Below are 24,315 nucleotides of genomic sequence, written 5' to 3'. Positions count from 1 at the left end.
ATCACTAACATGCCTTTTTTAAGCCTTTTCAGTTGATTTTCCATTTACATTACAAGCAATTGTGGAAACTTGAGTTGTGTTTACACGTCCCTGCTTATGTAATAACATCTTATCATACAGAAGGGTACACGCATGGTTTCCATTTCTCAAGTCACTGGATTTTAAAAAAACAACTAAGTAAAAACAACAAAAATTTAAAACAAAAAAATTGAAATATTGCTAACACGTGTTTACACTTGGCCAGTGCGAAAAAGTTGGTATATCTCTCATAATAGAATAACCACAAACAACCAAGACTATAGGAAACAGACTTAGCTAAAAAATCATGATGTATGTGAAGCATGTCATGTAAAGGTTCTGTATACGACATTCAGAGCATTAACATGACAGCAAACAACCAAGATGTAAAGACATATGTAAAGATATGATGGAGTAATGGCGTCCTGAGCAGAGAGTGAAGTCAAACTCTTTTGTGTATGTTGTAATCTGAGCTTCTCTGTTCTTTGTTAGAAGCGTGTGCATGTTAGTACATGCTTGTATCCCACTGGCTAGCTAATTACTGCCACTCTGCACTGCGCTCACACAGTGGTTACCACCGATAACACTATCCTGATCCAAGGGGCCAGAGTGGTCAGCCCCCCCCCAGGAACAGCGCCAGGCTTTGAAGCCATTTTGACATAGGGGCCAAATTGCAGAATTGCAACCTCTGGGTCCGTCATATGCCTGTGCCCAGAAAAACTTTTTTCCCATAGACTTACATCGTGAAAAAGTCATCTGTACATCAATGGATACATTTCATGAGTGTCACAACCCCCATGAAATAACTTGTTTAAGTATCAGGACTTGATCTATTTGGTCCGATAACATTTTGAAAGTCGAGAAGAGCTGCATGATGAAATATATTTTTCCCCATTCAAGTTATTACTTGTTCTATGAGTCCAACAAATTTGGAAGCAAAGCAGAAATTTTTTGGGGCTTCATTTGCCATTGAGCACTTTCATGAACGGGGCCCCACCTCCAATGCTGTATCCAGTTCTCTCTATACATCCATGGTAATTGTGTTGTGGTGGAAGCATAACACCCACCATCTGGTTCCCCCCCGTCGCTTAACACCATCTGTTTGCGAATTAGTGCTTTCTCAGATAGCAAAAGCATTACTCACCCTGCTCTCTCTCTGATTGGTTACTACCTGTTGCCTTTGTTGTTTCAATTGGTTAGAGTTAGGCAAGAGGAATGATATTGGTTAGGGTAAGAATGTCAGGGTAAGCCAATCAGAGGCAGAGCAAGGCAGTGCAGGGCAAGTCAGGCCTTCACTATTCTAGAAATGCAAATTCGCCAACTGTTCACCTTGGTGCCCCCAACTCCTAATATTCACAGAACAGTAGCTGATGGAAAAGAGCATTATTCACTTTTTTTTTGCATATTTTCTTGAAATTTGGTTAAAAGTTGTACTACATTTGAATGGAAAGTTGACTTGTTTATTACTAGAGTAATGGCAATGTTGGTCATTTGGTCACCTGACTGGTCTTTAACTTTGGTCCTAACTGAAATATCCATCAACGTTTTTAAATGTTTTGCTATGAAAATTTGTCCAGACATTCATGGTGCCCAGGAGATGAATCCTATTGACTTTGGAGCACCATTGGATGTTGTGTTGACTTTTGTAGTTTATGTCCCAGCAACTGTTGGATGAATTGCTAAATGTCCCTTAACACTGCTACTGTGACCATGTTAGCATGCTGACGTACCTAGTGCAAAGCATCTCTGTGCCTAAGTGCAGCCTCACAGAGACACTAACAAGGCTGTAGACTCTTAGGGCCCTATCTTCCACCTGGCACTTAGCACAGTGTAACTGTCAATGCTAGTTTCAGACTGATGTGATTGTCATTTTCACGGCCAGCATCCATGTTGTGTTTGTAGCAAATGTACTTGTGCCCATCTGTGTGAGGGCTGTTGAGCCCTTTATATGTGTGGTCAAGTGCATTGTTGGTGCAATGTTATTTTTAGGCAGCAGAGATCGATTGTGCCATTTACCAAAAAAAACCTGGTCTAAAGTTTATAGCACAGTATTTTCCTGCTATTTCAAAGATGAATTCTACCCTGCACCTACATGGGGGGTTCACAGTGTGTGTACACTGTCCCGCTTGTTACACACAGGGACATGAGAATGGGTTGTGGGTGGGTAAAATAATACATAATTAAACAAGAAATAATTATGTTCTCTAAAATGTCAACATAGCAGAGACCAGAGCAGAGCTGCAGAGCTGCTGTTTGACTCTCCATTAAGAGACAGGCTTTAAGGGAACAATGTTCACGTCTTTAAGAATAGCAGTTTTTCTTCTCCATTCTTTCTCCAAAATGTCCAAAAACAGCAGCAGGTTTAATTTTGTATTGAATAAGAAAGCTAGTTTTCACAGCTTCCTTTTATACTTTCCACAGAGCTTTGACTTCAGAGACCTCACTGCTCTTCACCTCAGTTGTTCTCAGACCACACTGTGCTGTCTCTTCCTGTTAAACAAGTCATGTGTACGTCACTCACTCCTCTGTGCACAGACCATTTCAGCCATCAGTGTCCTCTCTGACTCCTCTTCTGTCACACATTACACATGCTGTTTTTACTCTCAAAGTCAGAGACAGAAAGAAACGTGAGCAAGGAAATACAGAAGCATCATTTCAGATTTATTTTTTGCCAGTGAATCAACTCACACACAGACCACATATAAACCCCAACAGTAGATGAATATGATAAAGCATCAGTTCCACTCTGAGCTGCTGTTCCAGATGTTTCCTGAGTCTATCTGGTGGCAGCATACACAACATGTGGCTCCACCTCTCTCTCAGATGGAGGTCTGCGGCTTCTTTTTGGCTTTGCCTGGAAACGTAGAGCTGCGTAGTTCAGTTCATCTGAGCCCAGATCCTGTGAATCAGAGTATTTAGAGTCACATAACATATCACTCACACTGTGGAGTGAGTTTGCAAAAAAAAAATAGTTTCACAAAATAATTATTTGATCTAAGGTGATTGTTAACCATAGTTTAAGGAAGTCTAATTTAAATGCTAAAACATGATTGTCAATGGAATCCCAGCTGTGTTGGACAATTTAAATTAAGACTAAGAAAAACTCTCTCAGCCACAGGCCATAGGCCAGATTAAAGCTCACCTTCACCCAGTGACTATGTCTGAATTTTAAAATAATACTGTTTGTAACTTTATTTCAGACAATTACACACAACGGCACGGCAGAAAGGCTCAGGTTTTTTCTTTTTTCGATTGCAAAATATCATCTGTTTAACTAGTTGGAGCATTTCCATGTGTTTCAGATAGGGGAAAAAATCATCGTTGGCAAGACGGGAATAAGTTTGGCTATGACAAACATGCTCACATTCTGAGTAAGCCAAATACAGTAAGATAAGCAAAGATGAACCTTCACTGATCACTGATTTTGATACAAAATACAGTTATTCTTCAACTTAATGAGCCTCAACTGTTAGTTTAAAGTTTGAAGATCCAATGAGTCCCTTAAGTCTGAAAAGGTGATTATTACTTTTTTTTCTTGTGCACACAAGATATGAACTTGTAAAAGTATAAATTAGAACGGATAATTTTACTTTGATGCCACATGTAGCAATACAAAAGAAATCATCTGTTAAACCACCATAACACACAGTGTATTTAAGTAAATGTTGGGTTCACCTTGTTTCTCTCTGGCTGCGGCTCTTCATTCACAGCTAAATGACAAAAGACAAAAGTCTCATTCGTTAAAATTATTACTGACCATACTCAGCTTTGGATTTGTTCATCATGTGCAACAAATAATAAATCAACTGTACCTGTCTGAAGTTTTCTGATTTTAACAGCCAGAACAATGATGACTACAGTGAGGAGAACAGTCACACCACCCAGGATCACACTCATTAGGTTTGTCATTCCATCAGGCTCCTCTACAACACAAATGATAGAATTTGAATTTGACTTGCACAATAGTAATACTGGCTCTGTTGCGCAATAAAAAAACCAAAACCTTACTTTCAGTCTCAAAATCCTTCTCACCGTCTGATTCACCATTACCTTTTAAAAAAAAGAAGAAGCAATTTAAGATATTGGTTCTTATTTGTCTTTAAGCTGTTTTCCCAATACTGTGGAAATAAATTTGAGATATACTGTAAATATGATTTCTGAAAGAAGTACTGCTTATTCTTACCTTGAACTTTCAAATGTGTTGCATCGCCAATGACTGTATGTGTGTCTTCGTAGAATCCACAGAAATACAGTCCAGAGTCAGATAAATCCACTCGCTTGATTGTAAGAAAGACAGTGGAGATGTTGGAGCTCATTTCAAATCCACTTTGAAATCCATCACAGAATGAAGCTTTGGCATCAGCCCCGTACATGGAGGAGATGCAGCTGGGCTTGGTCCTGTTGATCAGTCTGAACCAGTCAGTCTGAGTCGAACTGCTGGAAATGTTGGTGCATGTCAGTGTGACTTCTTCACCAGGCTGAACCTCCACAGTCTGAGACTCAGAACCTGAGACAGAGATCACGCCTGAAACAAACAGCAGAGACAACTAGAGGTTTATCCCTTTTGGATATGCAACAACAAAACATCTTAATTTGTTCAATACTAAGTAATTTGAGTGTGAAAATATAATAGTGGGTGTCTGCATAAAAGGAAGATCAGAATTGTATTTTCTGCTCAGAATAATTCAACACCAGTACTTACTGAGGCTGCAGAGAAGCAAAACTGTTAATAAGATGAAACTTTCCATTGTGCGTACAGCTGTGTCACAGCAAGGGCAGTTTATATCAGTGTAAAGGGGCTTTCATTTGAAAGGGGCGGGTGTTGAATACATCACTACAAGGAAGCTCGAATCTTTCACCACCGAATATCTGTGCCCGATGCAGCTGAGACAAAACATGCATCAAAGAGTTTCAGACGGAAAAATAACAATTCTGCTGCTGCTCTTAGAGTTTCATACAGCCATCGTGGCAGATACCATCATCTGATCTGTCACAGTCTGATACGGCAGCTCAGATGGTCAGACATGCATAATACGTGTTTGTTATTATTAATCCGTAATCAAGTCTGCAGTTTGACGCCACGGGGCACAGAAAACAGATCAATCTGACCCATCCTGCAACCCACGGCCCTCTTTTTTGTCTTGGTTTGAATTTTAAGATGACCATTATGTAACTACGTGTTGTTTGTAACTGCACTTCAGACAACAGCACCGCACCTCCACCTGACTGACTGCACCCATAGGGATTTATTCTATTTTGGAGCCACCCTCAAGTGGCCATTTGATGAAAAACAGTTTTCGGCACATCCACACTGACTTCATTTCGCAGCCTTGGAATCTGCTGCTTGATAAAAACAGAAAGGGACACTTTTTTTTCTATTTCTCACATTACTGGAGATTCAAAAAATAAATAAATAAATAAAATAAACAAACAAACAAACAAAAAAGCCCCCACTTGAATAAAAATAGCAGAAATTTGAAAGACAGAAGTCCAAATGTGGCAAAAAAGTGTATCACTTAACACAGAATGTAGACTGTAGACTCTTAGGGCCCTGTCTTTCACCTGGCACCTAATGCAGTGTAACTGTCAATCCTAGTTTCAGACTGATGTGATTGTCATTTTCACGGCCAGCACCCATGTTGTGTTTGTAGCAAATGTACTTGTGCCCATCTGTGTGAGGGCTGTTAAGCTCTTTATATGTGTGGTCAGGCGCATTGTTGGCACAATGTTATTTTTAGGCAGCAAGAGCGATTGTGCCATTGACCAACAAAAAACCTGGTTACCCTAATTACCCTAAATACCCCATTTTGGTCCTAACTGAAATATCCATCAACTATTGAGATAGATCGCTATGGAAATTTGGGGAATTTTTTAGATATCCATAGTGCCCAGCCCAGAAGATTAATTCTATTGACTGTGGAGCTTCCCTGACTTTTTCCTCTACCACCACTGGATGTTGTGTTGACTTTTGTAGTTTATGTCCCAGCAACTGATGGATGAATTGCTAACTGTCCCTTAACATTGATACTGTGACCATGTTAGCTTGCTGACGTACCTAGCGCAAAGCATCTCTGTGCCTAACCCCCAATTTCCACATACTCCGTCTGCGCCGCGCTACGCAGCGCCGTGGATCTGGAGCGATCAACGGCCCGTACCCTCGCCTACTGGATGCATTTCTGGAGCATCGCGCCGTGTAGTGGAGCGGCAAGCTCACACATGGAAACTGTGAAATCACGTGATAAAGAGCACCATTCACTCCCTAAACTCCTGCAATTTCACACCAGGTCTTCTCCTTTCGGTTTGTATCCTTGTAGAAAGGATGTGTGGTGTCATACAAAATACTGTGGCTTTCCACTTCAACTATGAGTTTCTCCTCGTCCATCTTTCCTCTGACCCTCGCACTGACTGACAACTTGTGCAACAGGATGTGACGGGATTTTTAAAAAATTGAGAGGCTACAATCCGTAGTCCGCGCATTGTGTTGTATTTTGAAATTTATCGGATGCTGTGTGCATTCCATTTCTGGTTTGGTGCGATCTGAGCTTCGTGGCTTGATGTGCAATGGACGCGCAGTCGCTGAAAAATAGACCTGGCGCGTATCTCCGATGAAGCGGAGCGCCGTTGCACTTCTGGATTGCTCCAGAGATGCTGCGCGGCGCTTGCTGTGGAAATGAAGCTGTTAACTAGAATGTGAGTGTATCTGCTACACACTGCGCTGCGTGGTGCAGACGGAGTATGTGGAAATTGGGGGTAAGTGCAGCCTCACAGAGACACTGACCCCCAATTTCCAAATACTCCGTCTGTGCCGCGCAGCGCAGTGCAGTGCGTAGCAGATACGCTAGACGTAGCAGAACTGCCATGGCGCTCCACTTTGTCAGAGATATGTGCCAGGTCTATTTTTACATCAAGCCACTAAGCTCAGATCGCACCAAACCAGAAACGGAACGCACACAGCATCCGATAAATTTCAAAATACTACACAATGCGCAGACTATGGATTGTAAACTCTCAATTTTTTAAAAATCACATCACTTCCCGTCGCACAAGGCCAGGGTACGTGCTGTCGGTTGCTCCAGATCCACGGTGCTGCGTAGCGCGGCGCAGACAGAGTACGTGGAAATTGGGGGTAACAAGGCTGTAGACTCTTAGGACCCTATCTTCCACCTGGCACTTAGCACAGTGTAACTGTCAATGCTAGTTTCAGACTGATGTGATTGTCATTTTCACGGCCAGCACCCATGTTGTGTTTGTAGCAAATGTACTTGTGCCCATCTGTGTGAGGGCTGTTGAGCCCTTTATATGTATGGTCAAGCGCATTGTTGGCACAATGTTATTTTTAGCCAGCAGAGAGCGATTGTGCCATTTACAAAAAAAAAACCTGGTCTAAAGTTTATAGCACAGTATTTTCCTGCTATTTCAAAGACGAATTATTCAGACAGTACCATGCACCTACATGGGGGGTTCACAGTGTGTGTACACTCTGCTTGTTACACACAGGGACATGAGAATGGGTTGTGGGTGGGTGAAATAATACATAATTAATCAAGAAATAATTATGTTCTCTAAAATCTCAACATAGCAGAGACCAGAGCAGAGCTGCAGAGCTGCAGAGCTGCTGTTTGACTCTCCATTAAGAGACAGGCTTTAAGGGAACAATGTTCACGTCTTTAAGAATAGCAGTTTTTCTTCTCCATTGTTTCTCCAAAATGTCCAAAAACAGCAGCTGGTTTGATTTTGCATTGAATCAGTAAACTTCTTGTCACAGCTTCCTTTTATACTTTCCACAGAGCTTTGACTTCAGAGACCTCATTTCTCTTCACCTCAGTTGTTCTCAGACCACACTGTGCTGTCTCTTCCTGTTAAACAAGTCATGTGTACATCACTCACTCCTCTGTGCACAGACCATTTCAGCCATCAGTGTCCTCTCTGACTCCTCCTCTATCACACATTACACATGCTGTTTTTACTCTCAGACAAAGTGAGAGACAGAAAGAAACATGAGCAAGAAAATACAGAAGCATCATTTCAGATTTATTTTTTGCCAGTGAATCAACTCACACACAGACCACATATAAACCCCAACAGTAGATGAATATGATAAAGCATCAGTTCCACTCTGAGCTGCTGTTCCAGATGTTTCCTGAGTCTATCTGGTGGCAGCATACACAACATGTGGCTCCACCTCTCTCTCAGATGGAGGTCTGCGGCTTCTTTTTGGCTTTGCCTGGAAACGTAGAGCTGCGTAGTTCAGTTCATCTGAGCCCAGATCCTGTGAATCAGAGTATTTAGAGTCACATAACATATCACTCACACTGTGGAGTGAGTTTGCAAAAAAAAAATAGTTTCACAAAATAATTATTTGATCTAAGGTGATTGTTAACCATAGTTTAAGGAAGTCTAATTTAAATGCTAAAACATGATTGTCAATGGAATCCCAGCTGTGTTGGACAATTTAAATTAAGACTAAGAAAAACTCTCTCAGCCACAGGCCATAGACCAGATTAAAGCTCACCTTCACCCAGTGACTATGTCTGAATTTTAAAATAATACAGTTTGTAGCTGTACTTCAGACAGTGACACTCAGGCTCAGGTTTTTTCTTTTTTTTTTTTTATAGAAAATTGTCATCTGTTTGACAAGTTGGAGCATTTCCATGTGTTTCAGATAGGGGAAAAAATCATCGTTGGCAGGAAGGGAAAAAAGTTTGGCTATGACAAACATGCTCACATCCTGAGTAAGCCAAATACAGTAAGATAACCAAAGATGAACCTTCACTGATCACTGATTTTGATACAAAATACAGTCATTCTTCAACTTAATAAGCCTCAACTGTTAGTTTAAAATTGAAGATCCAATGAGTCCCTTAAGTCTGAAAAGGTGATTATTACTTTTTTTTTATTGTGCACACAAGATATGAACTTGTAAAAGCATAAATTAAAAGGGATAATTTTAAAAAAAGAAATCATCTGTTAAACCACCATAACACACAGTGTATTTAAGTAAATGTTGGGTTCACCTTGTTTCTCTCTGGCTGCTGCTCTTCATTCACAGCTAAATGACAAAAGAGAAAAGTCTCAATAGTCAACTGTTACTGAACATTTACTCAGCTTTGGATTTGTTCATCATGTGCAACAAATAATAAATCAACTGTACCTGTCTGAAGTTTTCTGATTTTAACAGCCAGAACAATGACGACTACAGTGAGGAGAACAGTCACACCACCCAGGATCACACTCATTAGGTTTGTCATTCCATCAGGCTCCTCTACAACACAAATGATAGGATTTGAATTTGACTTGCACAATAGTAATACTGGCTCTGTTGCGCAATGAAAAAAAACACAACCTTACTTTCAGTCTCAAAATCCTTCTCACCGTCTGATTCACCATTACCTTTTAAAAAAAGAATGAGCAATTTAAGATATTGGTTCTTATTTGTCTTTAAGCTGTTTTCCCAATACTGTGGAAATAAATTTGAGATATACTGTAAATATGATTTCTGAAAGAAGTACTGCTTATTCTTACCTTGAACTTTTAAATGTGTTGCATCGCCAATGACTGTATGTGTGTCTTTGTAGAATCCACAGAAATACACTCCAGAGTCAGATAAATCCACTCGCTTGATTGTAAGAAAGACAGTGGAGATGTTGGAGCTCATTTCAAATCCACTTTGAAATCCGTCACAGAACAAAGCTTTGGCATCAGCCCCGTACATGGAGGAGATGCAGCTGGGCTTGGTTCTGTTGATCAGTCTGAACCATTCAGTCTGAGTCGAACTGCTGGAAATGTTGGTGCATGTCAGTGTGACTTCTTCACCAGGCTGGACCTCCACAGTCTGAGACTCAGACCCTGAGACAGAGATCACGCCTGAAACAAACAGCAGAGAAAACTGGAGGTGTACCCCTTTTGGATATGCAACAACAAAACATTTAAAGTAGTTCAATCCTAAGTAATTTGAAGGTGAAAATATAACGGTGGGTGTCTGCATAAAAGGAAGATCAGAATTGTATTTTCTGCTCAGAATAATTCAACACCAGTACTTACTGAGGCTGCAGAGAAGCAAAACTGTTAATAAGGTGAAACTTTCCATTGTGCGTACAGCTGTGTCACAGCAAGGGCAGTTTATATCAGTGTAAAGGGGCTTTCATTTGAAAGGGGCGGGTGTTGAATACATCACTACAAGGAAGCTCAAATCTTTCACCACCGAATATCTGTGCCCGATGCAGCTGAGACAAAACATGCATCAAAGAGTTTCAGACGGAAAAATAACAATTCTGCTGCTGCTCTTAGAGTTTCATACAGCCATCGTGGCAGATACCATCATCTGATCTGTCACAGTCTGATACGGCAGCTCAGATGGTCAGACATGCATAATACGTGTTTGTTGTTATTAATCCGTAATCAAGTCTGCAGTTTGACGCCACGGGGCACAGAAAACAAATCAATCTGACCCATCCTGCAACCCACGGCCCTCTTTTTTGTCTTGGTTTGAATTTTAAGATGACCATTATGTAACTACGTGTTGTTTGTAACTGCACTTCAGACAACAGCACCGCACCTCCACCTGACTGACTGCACCCATAGGGATTTATTCTATTTTGGAGCCACCCTCAAGTGGACATTTGATGAAATACAGTTTTTGGCGCTTCCACACTGACTTCATTTCGCAGCCTTGGAATTTGCTGCTTGATAAAAACAGAAAGGGACACTTTTTTTCTATATCTCACATTACTGGATATTCAAAAAATAAATAAATAAATAAATAAAACAAACAAACAAACAAACAAACAAACAAAAAAGCCCCCACTTGAATAAAAATAGCAAAAAAAGTGTATCACTTAACACAGAATGTAGACTGTAGACTCTTAGGGCCCTATCTTTCACCTGGCACCTAATGCAGTGTAACTGTCAATCCTACTTTCAGACTGAAGCAGTTGTCATTTTCACAGCCAGCACCCAAGTTGTGTTTGTAGCAAATATACTTGTGCCCATCTGTGTGATGGCTGTTGAGCTCTTTATATGTGTGGTCGGGCGCATTGTTGGCCTCATTCACAAACAGTGCGTATGCACAAATCTGTGCTTAAACTGTGCGTACGATCGTTTGACGCACAAATCCGGGATTCATCAATATTTTCTTACCCGAATTTGTTCTTACTCTGCGAACAAATTTAGAACTGCCTCAGACCATGCGTACGCACAAATGAGGAAGGCTGAACTGACTTAGAAAATGCAAACATACCTTTTAAGTACATGCAGAGTCTATAAAACCACATTCATGAAAAAGAGATTTAATTAACATTTTTTAAGATAATTAATATATTGGCCAAATGGATTAAATTACCATGAAATTGACACAGGTTCACCCTCATCATTGTGACAATTAAAATATTAACAATAACATGAACAGAAAAACTATCACTCCATCAGCGTTCAGATGATCTGTAATGCCGACTGCCGTATCCTTAAGGCTGTGGCCCGCTGGCCAGGAGGCACCCACGACTCATTTATTTTGCAAAACAGTACAGTGGGAATGCGTTTGGAGGCAGGGGCTGTGAGAAGTGGATGGCTTGTTGGTGAGCATCTTTTGTTCTAGTCTTTTATTTCAATTGTTTTAAGTTAGTATTTTCAGTAAGTCTCTATTCCGTTAATGTTAAAATGTTATATTGTTTAGGTGACCGGGCATATGGCCTTAAAACATGGCTGATGACACCATACGCAAACCCTGAAACCCCTCAAGAGGTGCGCTATAATAACATACATGCCCACACACGCGCCGTAGAGCGCACTTTTGGCGTGCTTAAGGGCCGTTGGATGTGTTTGGATCAGATACGGCCGGTGGCAAACTACTTTATACCCCTGAGAAGGTGTGCAAGATCATCCTGGCATGCTGTGTCCTCCACAATCTTACAATGACCCATGGCATTCCTGTAAGACCCAGCGCCATCGCTTCTAACAAACTGTGAAATTTACTACTTCTCTCCTCACGTAACCGCTTCCTTCATTCATGAATCAACTCTAGGCAAGCGGTTTCCTTATATGGAGAAATGGGGGCGTGGTAGTATGCTGATTGCAGATCGCGGACACGTGCCTGTCAATTTAGAATGGTTCTGATTTACTAACATACGCACGGTAGAGAGAACAAAATTGGCCGGTACGCACGTGTCATGAATCCGACGGTGATTTTGCGCAAGTACTTATTTTTTGCGGAGAGTAAGAACATTTCTGCGCAGATATTAGTGAATGAGGCCCTTTTAGGCAGCAAGAGCGATTGTGCCATTGACCAACAAAAACCTGGTTATCCTAATTACCCTAAATATCCCAGTTTGGTCCTAACTGAAATATCCATCAACTATTGAGATAGATTGCTATGGAAATTTGGGAAATTTGTAGATATCCATAGTGCCCAGCCCAGAAGATTAATTCTATTGATTTTGGAGATTCACTGACTTTTTCCTCTACCACCACTGGATGTTGTGTTGACTTTTGTAGTTTATGTCCCAGCAACTGTTGGATGAATTGCTAAATGTCCCCTAACATTGATACTGTGACCATGTTAGCTTGCTGATGTACCTAGCGCAAAGCATCTCTGTGCCTAACCCCCAATTTCCACATACTCCGTCTGCGCCGCGCTACGCAGCGCCGTGGATCTGGAGCGATCAACGGCTCGTACCCTCGCCTACTGGATGCATTTCTGGAGCGCTGCGCCGTGTAGTGGAGCGGCAAGCTCACACATGGAAACTGTGAAATCACGCGATAAAGAGCACCATTCACTCCCAAAACTCCTGCAATTTCACACCAGGTCTTCTCCTTTCGGTTTGTATCCTTGTAGAAAGGATGTGTGGTGTCATACAAAATACTGTGGCTTTCCACTTCAACTATGAGTTTCTCCTCGTCCATCTTTCCTCTGACCCTCGCACTGACTGACAACTTGTGCAACAGGATGTGACGGGATTTTTAAAAAATTGAGAGGTTACAATCCATAGTCCGTGCATTGTGTTGTATTTTGAAATTTACCGGATGCTGTGTGCATTCCGTTTCCGGTTTGGTGGCTTTCGTGGCTTGATGTGCAATGGACATGCAGTCGCTGAAAAATAGACCTGGCGCGTATCTCCGATGAAGCGGAGCGCCGTCGCACTTCTGGAACGCTCCAGAGATGCTGCGCGGCGCTCGCTGTGGAAATGAAGCTGTTAACTAGAATGTGAGTGTATCTGCTATGTATTGCGCTGCGTGGCGCAGACGGAGTATGTGGAAATTGGGGGTAAGTGCAGCCTCACAGAGACACCGACCCCCAATCTCCACATACTTCGTCTGTGCCGCGCAGCGCAGTGCAGTGCGTAGCAGATACGCTAGACGTAGCAGAACTGCCACGGCGCTCCACTTTGTCAGAGATACGTGCCAGGTCTATTTTTACATCAAGCCACTAAGCTCAGATCGCACCAAACCAGAAACGGAACGCACACAGCATCCGATAAATTTCAAAATACTACACAATGCGCGGACTACGGATTGTAAACTCTCAATTTTTTAAAAATCACATCACTTCCCGTCGCACAAGGCCAGGGTACGTGCTGTCGGTTGCTCCAGATCCACAGTGCTGCGTAGCGCGGCACAGACAGAGTACATGGAAATTGGGGGTAATAAGGCTATAGACTCTTAGGACCCTATCTTCCACCTGGCATTTAGCAAAGTGTAACTGTCAATGCTAGTTTCAGACTGACGTCATTGTCATTTTCACAGCCAGCACCCAAGTTGTGTTTGTAGCAAATGTACTTGTGCCCATCTGTGTGAGGGCTGTTGAGCCCTTTATATGTGTGGTCAGGCGCATTGTTGGCACAATGTTATTTTTAGCCAGCAGAGAGCGATTGTGCCATTGACCAAAAAAACCTGGTCTAAAGTTTATAGCACAGTATTTTTCTGCTATTTCAAAGACGAGTTATTCAGACAGTACCCTGCACCTACATGGGGGGTTCACAGTGTGTGTACACTCTGCTTGTTACACACAGGGACATGAGAATGGGTTGTGGGTGGGTGAAATAATACATAATTAATCACGAAATAATTATGTTCTCTAAAATGTCAACATAGCAGAGACCAGAGCAGAGCTGCAGAGCTGCAGAGCTGCTGTTCGACTCTCCATTAAGAGACAGGCTTTAAGGGAACAATGTTCACGTCTTTAAGAATAGCAGTTTTTCTTCTCCATTGTTTCTCCAAAATGTCCAAAAACAGCAGCTGGTTTGATTTTGCATTGAATCAGTAAACTTCTTGTCACAGCTTCCTTTTATACTTTCCACAGAGCTTTGACTTCAGAGACCTCACTGCTCTTCACCTCAGTTGTTCTCAGACCACACTGTGCTGTCTCTTCCTGTTAAACAAGTCATGTGTACGTCACTCACTCCTCTGTGCACAGACCATTTCAGCCATCAGTGTCCTCTCTGACTCCTCTTCTGTCACACATTAAACATGCTGTTTTTACTCTCAGACAAAGTGAGAGACAGAAACATGAGCAAGAAAATACAGAAGCATCATTTCAGATTTATTTTTTTGCCAGTGAATCAACTCACACACAGACCACATATAAACCCCAACAGTACATTAATATAAAAAGCATCCATTCCACTCTGAGCTGCTGTTCCAGATGTTTCCTGAGTCTATCTGGTGGCAGCATACACAACATGTGGCTCCACCTCTCTCTCAGATGGAGGTCTGCGGCTTCTTTTTGGCTTTGCCTGGAAACGTAGAGCTGCGTAGTTCAGTTCATCTGAGCCCAGATCCTGTGAATCAGAGTATTTAGAGTCACATAACATATCACACACACTGTGGCTGAGTTTGCAAAAAAAAAAAAAAGTTTCACAACAGAATTATTTGATCTAAGGTGATTGTTAACCATAGTTTAGGGAAGTCTAATTTAAATGCTAAAACATGATTGTTAATGGACTCCCAGCTGTGTTGGACAATTTAAATTAAGACTAAGAAAAACTCTCTCAGGACATAGGCCAGATTAAAGCTCACCTTTTTTATAGCAAAATGTCATCTGTTTGACTAGTTGGAGCATTTCCATGTGTTTCAGATGGAGAAAAAAAAAGCATAGTTGGCAAGAAGGGGAAAAAAGTTTGGCTATGACAAACATGCTCACATTCTGAGTAAGCCAATTACAGTAAGATAACCAAAGATGAACCTTCGCTGATCACTGATTTTGATACAAAATACAGTTATTCTTCAACTTAATGAGCCTCAACTGTTAGTTTAAAGTTTGAAGATCCAGTGAGTCCCTTAAGTCTGAAAAGGTGATTATTATTTTTTTTCTTGTGCACACAAGATATTAACTTTTAAAAGTATAAATTAAAAGGGATGATTTTGCTTTGATGCCACATGTAGCAATAAAAAAGAAATCATCTGTTAAACCACCATAACACACAGTGTATTTAAGTAAATGTTGGGTTCACCTTGTTTCTCTCTGGCTGCTGCTCTTCATTCACAGCTAAATGACAAAAGACGAAAGTCTCATTAGTTAATTGTTACTGAACATTTACTCAGCTTTGGATTTGTTCATCATGTGCAACAAATGATAAATCAACTGTACCTGTCTGAAGTTTTCTGATTTTAACAGCCAGAACAATGACGACTACAGTGAGGAGAACAGTCACACCACCCAGGATCACACTCATTAGGTTTGTCATTCCATCAGGCTCCTCTACAACACAAATGATAGGATTTGACTTTGACTTGCACAATAGTGATACTGGCTCTGTTGCGCAATAAAAACAACCTTACTTTCAGTCTCAAAATCCTTGTCACCGTCTGATTCACCATTACCTTTTTTAAAAAAAAGAAGAAGCAATTTAAGATATTGGTTCTTATTTGTCTTTAAGCTGTTTTCCCAATACTGTGGAAATAAATTTGAGATATACTGAAAATATGATTTCTGAAAGAAGTACTGCTTATTCTTACCTTGAACTTTCAAATGTGTTGCATCGCCAATGACTGTATGTGTGTCTTCGTAGAATCCACAGAAATACAGTCCAGAGTCAGATAAATCCACTCGCTTGATTGTAAGAAAGACAGTGGAGATGTTGGAGCTCATTTCAAATCCACTTTGAAATCCATCACAGAACGAAGTTCCACCATCAGCCTCATACATGGAGGAGATGCAGCTGGGCTTGGTTCTGTTGATCAGTCTGAACCATTCGGTCTGACACGGTCTGCTGGAAATGTTGGTGCACGTTAGTGTGACTTCTTCACCAGGCTGGACCTCCACAGTGTGAGACTCAGAACCTGAGACAGAGATCCAGCCTGAAACAAACAGTAGAGTCAGCAAGAGATTTACCCCTTTTGGATATGCAACAACAAAACATCTAAATTTGTTCAATACAAAGTAATTTGAGTGTGAAAATATAACGGTGGGTGTCTGCATAAAAGGAAGATCAGAATTGTATTTTCTGCTCAGAATAATTCAACACCAGTACTTACTGAGGCTGCAGAGAAGCAAAACTGTTAATAAGGTGAAACTTTCCATTGTGCGTACAGCTGTGTCACAGCAAGGGCAGTTTATATCAGTGTAAAGGGGCTTTCATTTGAAAGGGGCGGGTGTTGAATACATCACTACAAGGAAGCTCGAATCTTTCACCACCGAATATCTGTGCCCGATGCAGCTGAGACAAAACAAGTATCAAAGAGTTTCAGATGGCAAAAGTAACACTCCTTTTGCCGTGTTTAGAGTTTCATACAGCCGTCATGACAGATATCATCATCTGATCTTTCAGTCTGATATGGCAGCTCAGATAGTCAGATATGCATAATATAAGCTTGTTGTCATTAATCGATATTAAGTATGCAGTTGAACCCCAAGGTGCATAGAAAGCAAATAAATCTGACCCATCCTGCAACCTACGGCGATTTGTCTTGGTGACAGCTGTTCATGTGACTGTTTGTACTAACGTGATGTCAGTTGTTGCGTTTGAAAAAATGCATGTACTTCCACTTCCACTGGATAAATGAGACTTGGATTATTCAAATTCAAGGTAACATGTGGTGAGTAATTGATATACAAATGGACAATTTGCAGGTAAAGTAGTACTTTAATAATATGACTGAAGCTACAGTACTGTTAACACTGGAATAGCACTGGGCCAAGTATGTAGCCCTGAGGGACACCAGTAGTCAGCATGATGGCACTAGAGATGTATTGCCACAAACTCTGTGTTGTGTCAGTGAAATACAAAACACAGTGACAGAGGTGGGGTGTAGACCACCAAACTGCCATTCTTCCTCTTCTTGCATAATCAGTTCACTCCTGCCCAAAACATATGTTCAACATGTCTCCTCTAGGAGGCACTACAGATCTCTGTCTGCCAAAATATCCTGCCCTGAAAACAATTTCTTTCCCACTGCCAAAAGTACTCTGAACTCAACCTCTAGATGTTGTTTTTTTCACATTTGTCATGCAGAGGAAAGTTTCTGTGTGCTCACCTTAAATCTCAGTTTAAGACTTATATGAGCAGAATGTTGTGACATCACATCTAGTCTGGAAGCTAATCATGGTCCAACATATAACTTACACCAGTGTGATGAGAAAAATTGCAATATCCAGTTCACATACACTGAGAATGGACTTTTCAGCGACATAGAGGACATGCTGTTTCCAGCACTTAAACTTTTAAATGAAAAAAAACATCTATGTATTCATAGAGAAGATATATAGAAGAGTTTTCTCATTATCCACATGGGTGGATAATGAGACATTGGGAGACATTGGGCCCACGGGCACAGATATGCACAGGGCCCCATCACCTCACCCAAGACATAGAGACTTTGTGGTGGATTTGTGTCTCTTTGTGGTTGTTTTATATGTTTTTGTAGTAGTTTGGGTCTCTTTAAATTAATTTTGTGTCTTATCAAGGTAAAGTTGTGTCCCTTTGAGGTAATTTTGTGTTTACTTTGGCTATTTCATACTGCTTTGTATTCATTTTGTGTCTCCTTATGGTTGTTTTGTTTCTCTTTGTGGTTGTTTGGGTCCTTTGAGGTAATTTCATGTCATATTGAGATAATTTTGTGTCTCTTTGGGTAATTTTATATCTTGTTTGGTCATATTTCTGCCACTTCATAGTCGTCTTGTGTCTCTTTGTAGTTGTTTTGCCCCTTTTTGTAGTATTGTTGCATCTCTTCGTGGTCTTTCCTGGTAATTTGAGTGACATTTTGCAGGTGAAGGCCAGTGGGGTCCACGACACTTTGGGCCCCTGGGCCTGTAGGCCCGTTAAGTAATCCATCCATGGTCACAAAATAATAATAATAATAATAATAATAATAATAATAATAATTCATTTGTAGAGCACCTTTCAAAACAAGGTTACAAGGTGCTTAACAATAAAATGATTAGTGTAAATAAAATATATAACAGTGAAATAACATTAAAATACAGGAATACAGAAAAAAAACAACTAAAAGAGTCACAACAATAATAAAACAGAATGAGTTTAAGAAGGCCAGACGATAAAAGTGAGTTTTAAGAAGTGATTTAAAAGAGGACACTGAGTTTGCCTGCCTGAGATCTCCAGGCAGGGCGTTCCGCAGCCGAGGGGCCCGGGCAGCAAAGGCCCGGTCCTCTTTAGTGACCAGCCAAGTTTTGGGTACCTGTAAGAGGGCCCCGCAGGAAGATCTCAGGCTCCGGTCAGGTTCATAAGAGTTTAGCATGTCACCGATGTAGGCAGGAGCATGACCATGTAAGGCTTTAAAAACGAGCAGTAAAATCTTAAAATCAATTCTAAAACTCACAGGTAACCAGTGAAGGGCAGCAAGGATTGGCGTAATGTGGTCACTTCTCTTGGTACCTGTTAAAAACCTGGCAGCAGCATTCTGAATCAACTGCATTCTTTGAATATTTCGTTTACTAATGCCAGAGTAAAGTGCATTACAGTAATCTAGCCTGGATGTGATGAAGGCGTGAATAACCTTTAATGGTCATTCAAAATAAATAATAAACAAAAACAATCGTTGTAATGGGAGCAAATTTAATCTTACTATATAATAACGAAAACTCTGTGTGTGTGTGTGTGTGTGGGTGTGTCTGTTCCACGTTTTTCTCCTCACTGACTTGGTCAAACCATGTGAAATTTGGCACAGTGGTAGAGGGTCATGGGAGGATGTGAATGAAGCAATATTACATCAATTGGCCAAAGGGGGGCGCTATAGCAACCTTGAAATTGCAAACTTTGAATGGCCATATCTCATGCCCCATAGTGACATAGTGACATGAAACTTTGCACAGAGATGCCTCTCCTCATGAGGAACAAATATGCCTCAAGAACCCATAACTTCCGGTTAAAGATTATCCGCCATTTTGAATTTTTTGAAAAACACTTCAAATCGATCTCTTTCTAGGAAGTTTGACCAATCTGCATGAAACTCGGTGAACATAATCTAGGGACCAATATCTAAAGTTCCCTCTTGGCAAAAGTTGGAAAACTTACTAAAACTGAGCTTCTATAAGGCAATGAATATTGCGGAGGGCGTGGCTCATCACATAAAGGTGTATAACATCTCAAGGGTTTCACCAATCACCACGCAACTTTGTAGGCATATGACCACACATAATCTGAGGGGACCCCTCCATTATTGACCCCATCAAACAAAATGGGGGCGCTAGAGAGCTAATTTCTTATCTAGGCCTAACCGCCATATCGATTTTTACTAAACTTGGTAGATATGTAGAACAGGACGCCTCAAGGTGACAGGAGAAATTGAACTCTAATTGGCAACTGGGTGGCGCTATAACAACAGAAAAATGCTTAAAATGGCTAAAATGTGAATGATTGCTGTGGCTCCCCCGTGGCCGAATGTTTTTTCTCATTTTTGATATGATGATGAATTTTTGGTATGGTATAGTATGCTGCTGCAACAAGGCCTAGCCGCACCTTTCCCATGTGAACTACCAGTGCGCCCCACTTTTAAGTCGATACAACATATAAACACTTTAACTATCTGCCTTTCAGCGTGCTACCTCAACTACTAATGTACAGTTTTAGCCCACTAACTATCCCACTATTGGCAATGGTACTACTGTACTTTCAATAAAGCAATTGTACTATCAAATTCACAAAAACTCTGTCTGAATACATTGCTCTTTTTAATGGATTCAGTTGACTATTTAATCTGCAGTTTCCTATGACCTGTATCCCAAACACACACCATGTTAAACTGTACATGGGCAACTGTGCACTCAATGGGTATGGACTAGTGTTTTGTGAAGCTTCAAAGCCACTCTTACTGTATACAAAAAACCCCAAAACAAACACTTTTCCTGTTGTTTTTTTTTTTGTTTTTGTTTTTTTTTTAAATTTACCTTCCTACACAAATAACATGATTCTCCTACATGAGAGAAAAAATCTCATGAAGACTAAAATTTGAAAAATAAAAAAAAATTTGGCCGGCTCACAATAAAATATGAAGTGGCTTTGGGAGGGAGGGTGACGGTGAGACGGATGTCTGAGGTGTGACACAGTTTGACCCAGTTAACAACCAATCAAATGTAACCCCATTTCTCAGATGCTGTCTGTGCTTTTGCTCAAAAAATTCAGTTCTTGAGATGTCTGAGACGATGCACCTGTGTATGATCCTCTGCGGAGTATGTAAGTCTCTCGATATAAATTATATTTAGATCCTAATGAAGGCTAAAAATTAAATATTTAGTTGATTTTTCTAAAACATGATCTCTCTTTGGCCGTAGTTTATCTGTCGGCAGTGATCCAGTCAGCTGCAGTCACACAGGACACTGGGGTTATAACCACCAGTGTTGGGGACAATGTGACTTTACATTGCTTCTATGACAGCCAAGTGGCGATGCACTTCTCCTGGTACCAACAAACCTTAGGAGGTGGACCTGAGCTCCTGTCTACTGTCTACAAGTATGACAAACCCTCCAAAGTGTTCCCCTGGATGGAGAAGAACCCTCGTTTCTCCGTGGAAAGGGAGGAAGGGTTGAATCATTTACACATCACTGACGTCCACTTCTCAGATTCTGCAACGTACTTCTGTGGAAGCTCACACTCCAACATAGTGGAATTTGGAGAGGGGGTATTTCTAAGTGTCAAAGGTAGTGTGTTTTTATTTTTCATTGGCTTTGACATAAAATGAAATGCAGAAGATGCCGGAGATTTGCTTTCCAAATAATCCTATTCAAAGTTTATTTGATCACCTGAAGTATAAGTGAAATCGCAGAAAAAGAATGATCATATATTGTTATGTCAATGCTCATTTCAGTTTAAATAAGAGAGTTTTGAAATAATAAGTTAATAGAACTAAAACAGACAATGTAGAAGATTAGATTACATCATGTGATTAGAATAGCATCAAAATAGGCTGTTAAAGGCTATGGCTGTTTTTTCCAAATGAAAGAAATAATAATTTAAAATTAGATAAAATAAATGTAAATGAATGTAAATGAAAATGTAAATGTACTAAATAAAAGAGAGCATAGAATCTAAGTATAAGAGCGTAACTCTGTTCTCGTCCCCTACCCTTCTCTCACATTTAAAATATAATGTTCATCAGTTTTTTATATGATTTCAAAGGAAATTACTGATTTTAAAAAAAGAGGCTAATACTCATATTAAATACTAAAGAGAAAAAAAGAACAATTAAGGGCCCTAGATGATGAAGGAAGATAAGGTCAACATTGAAAAAAAAAATTCAAGTCATAATTTTGAAAAAAAAAAGTTGTAATGTTACAAGAATAAAGATGTAATTTAATGAGCATAAAGTCATACTATTTCAAGAAAAAAAGCCAATATATAAAGTACATTTGTAAGTCTATAATAATATTAGGAGAATAAAGTTGTAATTCCGAGAAAAAGCTGTAATATTGCCGATATGAAGTCATAATGTAATGAGAATAAAGTCATACTATTTTCAGGAATAAAGTTGTAATATCAGGGGGAAAAGATCCAAATTAAATCTGATTTAAGACTTACTATTTTGAGAAAAAGTTGTAATATTATAAATATAAAGTTGTAATTTTATGAGAAAAAGGTTGCAGTACAAAGTGATAAAACTTGCAAATTAATGCCAAAAAATCAGGTGACATGGTATCAATTGTGACAAATCCTTGGCAAGTTTTTTTTCTCAGAAATTTACAAGTTTAATAATGTGATATATAATTACTTTTTCTCGTAAAATTACAACTTTTTTCCTCATAATATTATGACTTTCTTCTTGAAATAATATGACTTATTCTCATTAAATTACAACGTTATTTCTGTAATGTTCTGCCTTTTTTTCAAACTTAAAAATCAAAATCAGATTTTATTCATTTTTCAGTGTGGCCCTAATCCTTGTCTGTATTAAATAAACTATATGTCTCCAAGAATCAAATAAAGACAACCCTTTTTTTGTGAATTGTAGGAGCCAAACTCAAGGAAATAGTCCAGGGGCCAGCATTGGAGGTCATCGAGCCAGGAGGCTCGGTGACTCTGAACTGTACCGTCCACACTGGGACCTGTGATGGAGAACACAGTGTTTACTGGTTCAGACATGGCCATCGCCAAGGAATCCTTTACACACACGGGGACCAATGCAAATCTGCCTCCACTCCAGAGTCTCCTTCGTGTGTCTACCAGTTGCAGAAAGTGAACCTGAGCTCCTCTGATGCTGGAACCTACATCTGCGCTGTGGCCTCCTGTGGGGAGGTGCTGTTTGGTAATGGAAGCAAGCTGCTCGTCAAAGGTGACGCTGAAGACCAAATGGCATCGATGACAATCTTAGTCTGGCTCTCCATCATCAGAACTGGGATTCTCTTCTTCCTTGTGACGATTTGTTTCTGGGTTTACATCAGTAAGAGGAGGTGAAATCTTTATTCATGCAGAGTTTGGCTCAGACGTTCACTTAGCTCAGAATCACTGTTACAGTTAATGTTTATATTACGACAAAAAGTGTTGAATAAAAATCACATAATTTTGTTGTTTGGCTGTATTATACTTTTCTTAATAAAAGCAACTCTGACAAAATCATTGTAGGTGGTGGTATGATTAACAGTACACAATTCATTTGTAACCCACAAATAAAATCAAGTAGCATCAAAGTGGTGAGAAGGCATTGAATATATTGACTAATCAGCCCGTAAACTCTGTTCAGGTTTATCTAACCACTGCAGTAGCTGCATAACCTCTGTGATGTATAGCTCACAAGCTGTGTGTGGTTTAACACAGAGAAACACACTGTGTTGTGGAACATCAATGAACTGCTGCTGCTAAACATGTACTGTAGTTTGATCACAAAAATAGGTTCCTGTGTTCCACTGAAAGTTTAAGTGGGGGAGTTAAATGAGGACATCCTGCTTGAAACCACCTTCGTATGAACACAATATACAAATGAGAGCACATTAATGTGTAGAAAGTTCTCTTCTCTTACTGCCAACCACAAGACTGCTGTAAGAAGACAGAGAGACTGAAGGGTGTGGCCAGTGTTCTGTGATGAAGCTGAAATGTCATGGAACATTACTACACAAACAATATACAGGATAACATTCTCGCTCATGATTCATACACACATTTCATACGTCACTCTTCATATGTCATCTACAAACACACCCTCCCAATTTGGCGTTTGTTTAAGCTGCAAAATCCTCCCTGCTCTCTTTGCATTGTCTGTGCCACTGCTGCCCTGCATCAGTAGTAAATATACAACCCAGATTATGTCAACACAATGTCTATTTGATTTCAAATGTTCCGGAAAAACTGAAAGCCACCAAGTTTGTTTTCTGTACCTATATAGCCTACTGATGTTTAGGTACCGGCATTATTATTATTATTATCAGCAACAGGCTCTGTATGTGTGCATTTATTCCACATAAACCACATGTGTTTGGTCATACAAAAGTAGGCTTTTCTTGATCTTGTTTATTGCTTATATCTAAAATTTGTAACTTTTAAAGAAAAATAATGTCAACTTGAGAAGGACATCAACTCAACACGGTCTCACTCCAAAGTCATCGAAATCCGACGCTTGGGCAGCGACTTCCGGTGTCAGACACCACCGAAAGAAGCTGTCCTTTCTTATGTTGGCATGATATGTGGCCGGTTGCCTTTATAGTTTTACTGCACCTAGTGGTGTCATGGTAAAACGTGGCGGGACAAGAACAAAAGTTAAGGCGATGACTGTCCCCAGTAGGTCGGGTAGTAGGGGTGGTGCATGGGTCCAACAGCCACCAACTTTCACAGAGAAGGGAGGTGTTCGTGTAAAACCAAACCCTGTACTTCGTTTTTGTTGCCTAAATCTAACTACATGTGTTTGTTGGCAAAACGCAATACATTT

The 24,315-nt window shown here is 40.3% G+C and overlaps 4 protein-coding genes across 6 annotated transcripts; 1 reads left to right on the top strand and 3 right to left on the bottom strand.

Moving 5' to 3' along the window:
* Positions 1–2,658: 2,658 nt before the first annotated feature.
* On the bottom strand, positions 2,659–4,769 carry LOC117246313 (uncharacterized). 2 transcript variants are annotated; one of them, XM_078164467.1, is made up of 6 exons: positions 4,721–4,769; positions 4,202–4,543; positions 4,027–4,068; positions 3,831–3,941; positions 3,694–3,728; positions 2,659–2,917 (listed from the first exon to the last, which is right to left on the bottom strand). In XM_078164467.1, exons 1-6 carry the CDS (start codon positions 4,764–4,766, stop codon positions 2,795–2,797), a joined length of 699 nt encoding a protein of 232 aa, XP_078020593.1. In that variant the 5' UTR covers positions 4,767–4,769; the 3' UTR covers positions 2,659–2,794. The 2 variants fall into 2 exon arrangements, with proteins under 2 accessions (XP_078020593.1, XP_078020594.1); XM_078164468.1 differs by lacking the exon at positions 4,027–4,068.
* A 3,259-nt stretch (positions 4,770–8,028) lies between these two features.
* LOC144459803 (uncharacterized) lies at positions 8,029–10,115 on the bottom strand. 2 transcript variants are annotated; one of them, XM_078164469.1, is made up of 6 exons: positions 10,060–10,115; positions 9,541–9,882; positions 9,367–9,408; positions 9,170–9,280; positions 9,033–9,067; positions 8,029–8,287 (listed from the first exon to the last, which is right to left on the bottom strand). In XM_078164469.1, the coding sequence occupies exons 1-6, from the start codon at positions 10,103–10,105 to the stop codon at positions 8,165–8,167; spliced, it is 699 nt and encodes a 232-aa protein (XP_078020595.1). In that variant the 5' UTR covers positions 10,106–10,115; the 3' UTR covers positions 8,029–8,164. The 2 variants fall into 2 exon arrangements, with proteins under 2 accessions (XP_078020595.1, XP_078020596.1); XM_078164470.1 differs by lacking the exon at positions 9,367–9,408.
* A 4,412-nt stretch (positions 10,116–14,527) lies between these two features.
* LOC117246374 (uncharacterized) lies at positions 14,528–16,560 on the bottom strand. The gene is made up of 6 exons (XM_078164471.1): positions 16,483–16,560; positions 15,964–16,305; positions 15,787–15,828; positions 15,596–15,706; positions 15,459–15,493; positions 14,528–14,786 (listed from the first exon to the last, which is right to left on the bottom strand). Exons 1-6 carry the CDS (start codon positions 16,526–16,528, stop codon positions 14,664–14,666), a joined length of 699 nt encoding a protein of 232 aa, XP_078020597.1. The 5' UTR covers positions 16,529–16,560; the 3' UTR covers positions 14,528–14,663.
* Positions 16,561–20,522: 3,962 nt separating this feature from the next.
* On the top strand, positions 20,523–23,012 carry LOC117246259 (uncharacterized). Its single transcript, XM_033610098.2, has 3 exons — positions 20,523–20,636; positions 20,735–21,100; positions 22,408–23,012. Exons 1-3 carry the CDS (start codon positions 20,594–20,596, stop codon positions 22,848–22,850), a joined length of 852 nt encoding a protein of 283 aa, XP_033465989.2. The 5' UTR covers positions 20,523–20,593; the 3' UTR covers positions 22,851–23,012.
* Positions 23,013–24,315: the final 1,303 nt, after the last annotated feature.

Source organism: Epinephelus lanceolatus, chromosome 22 (assembly GCF_041903045.1).
Source record: "Epinephelus lanceolatus isolate andai-2023 chromosome 22, ASM4190304v1, whole genome shotgun sequence".
Classification (NCBI taxonomy): domain Eukaryota; kingdom Metazoa; phylum Chordata; class Actinopteri; order Perciformes; family Serranidae; genus Epinephelus; species Epinephelus lanceolatus.
The sequence above is the reverse complement of the archived record's forward strand: the minus strand, read 5'-3'. Positions and strand labels throughout refer to the sequence as shown.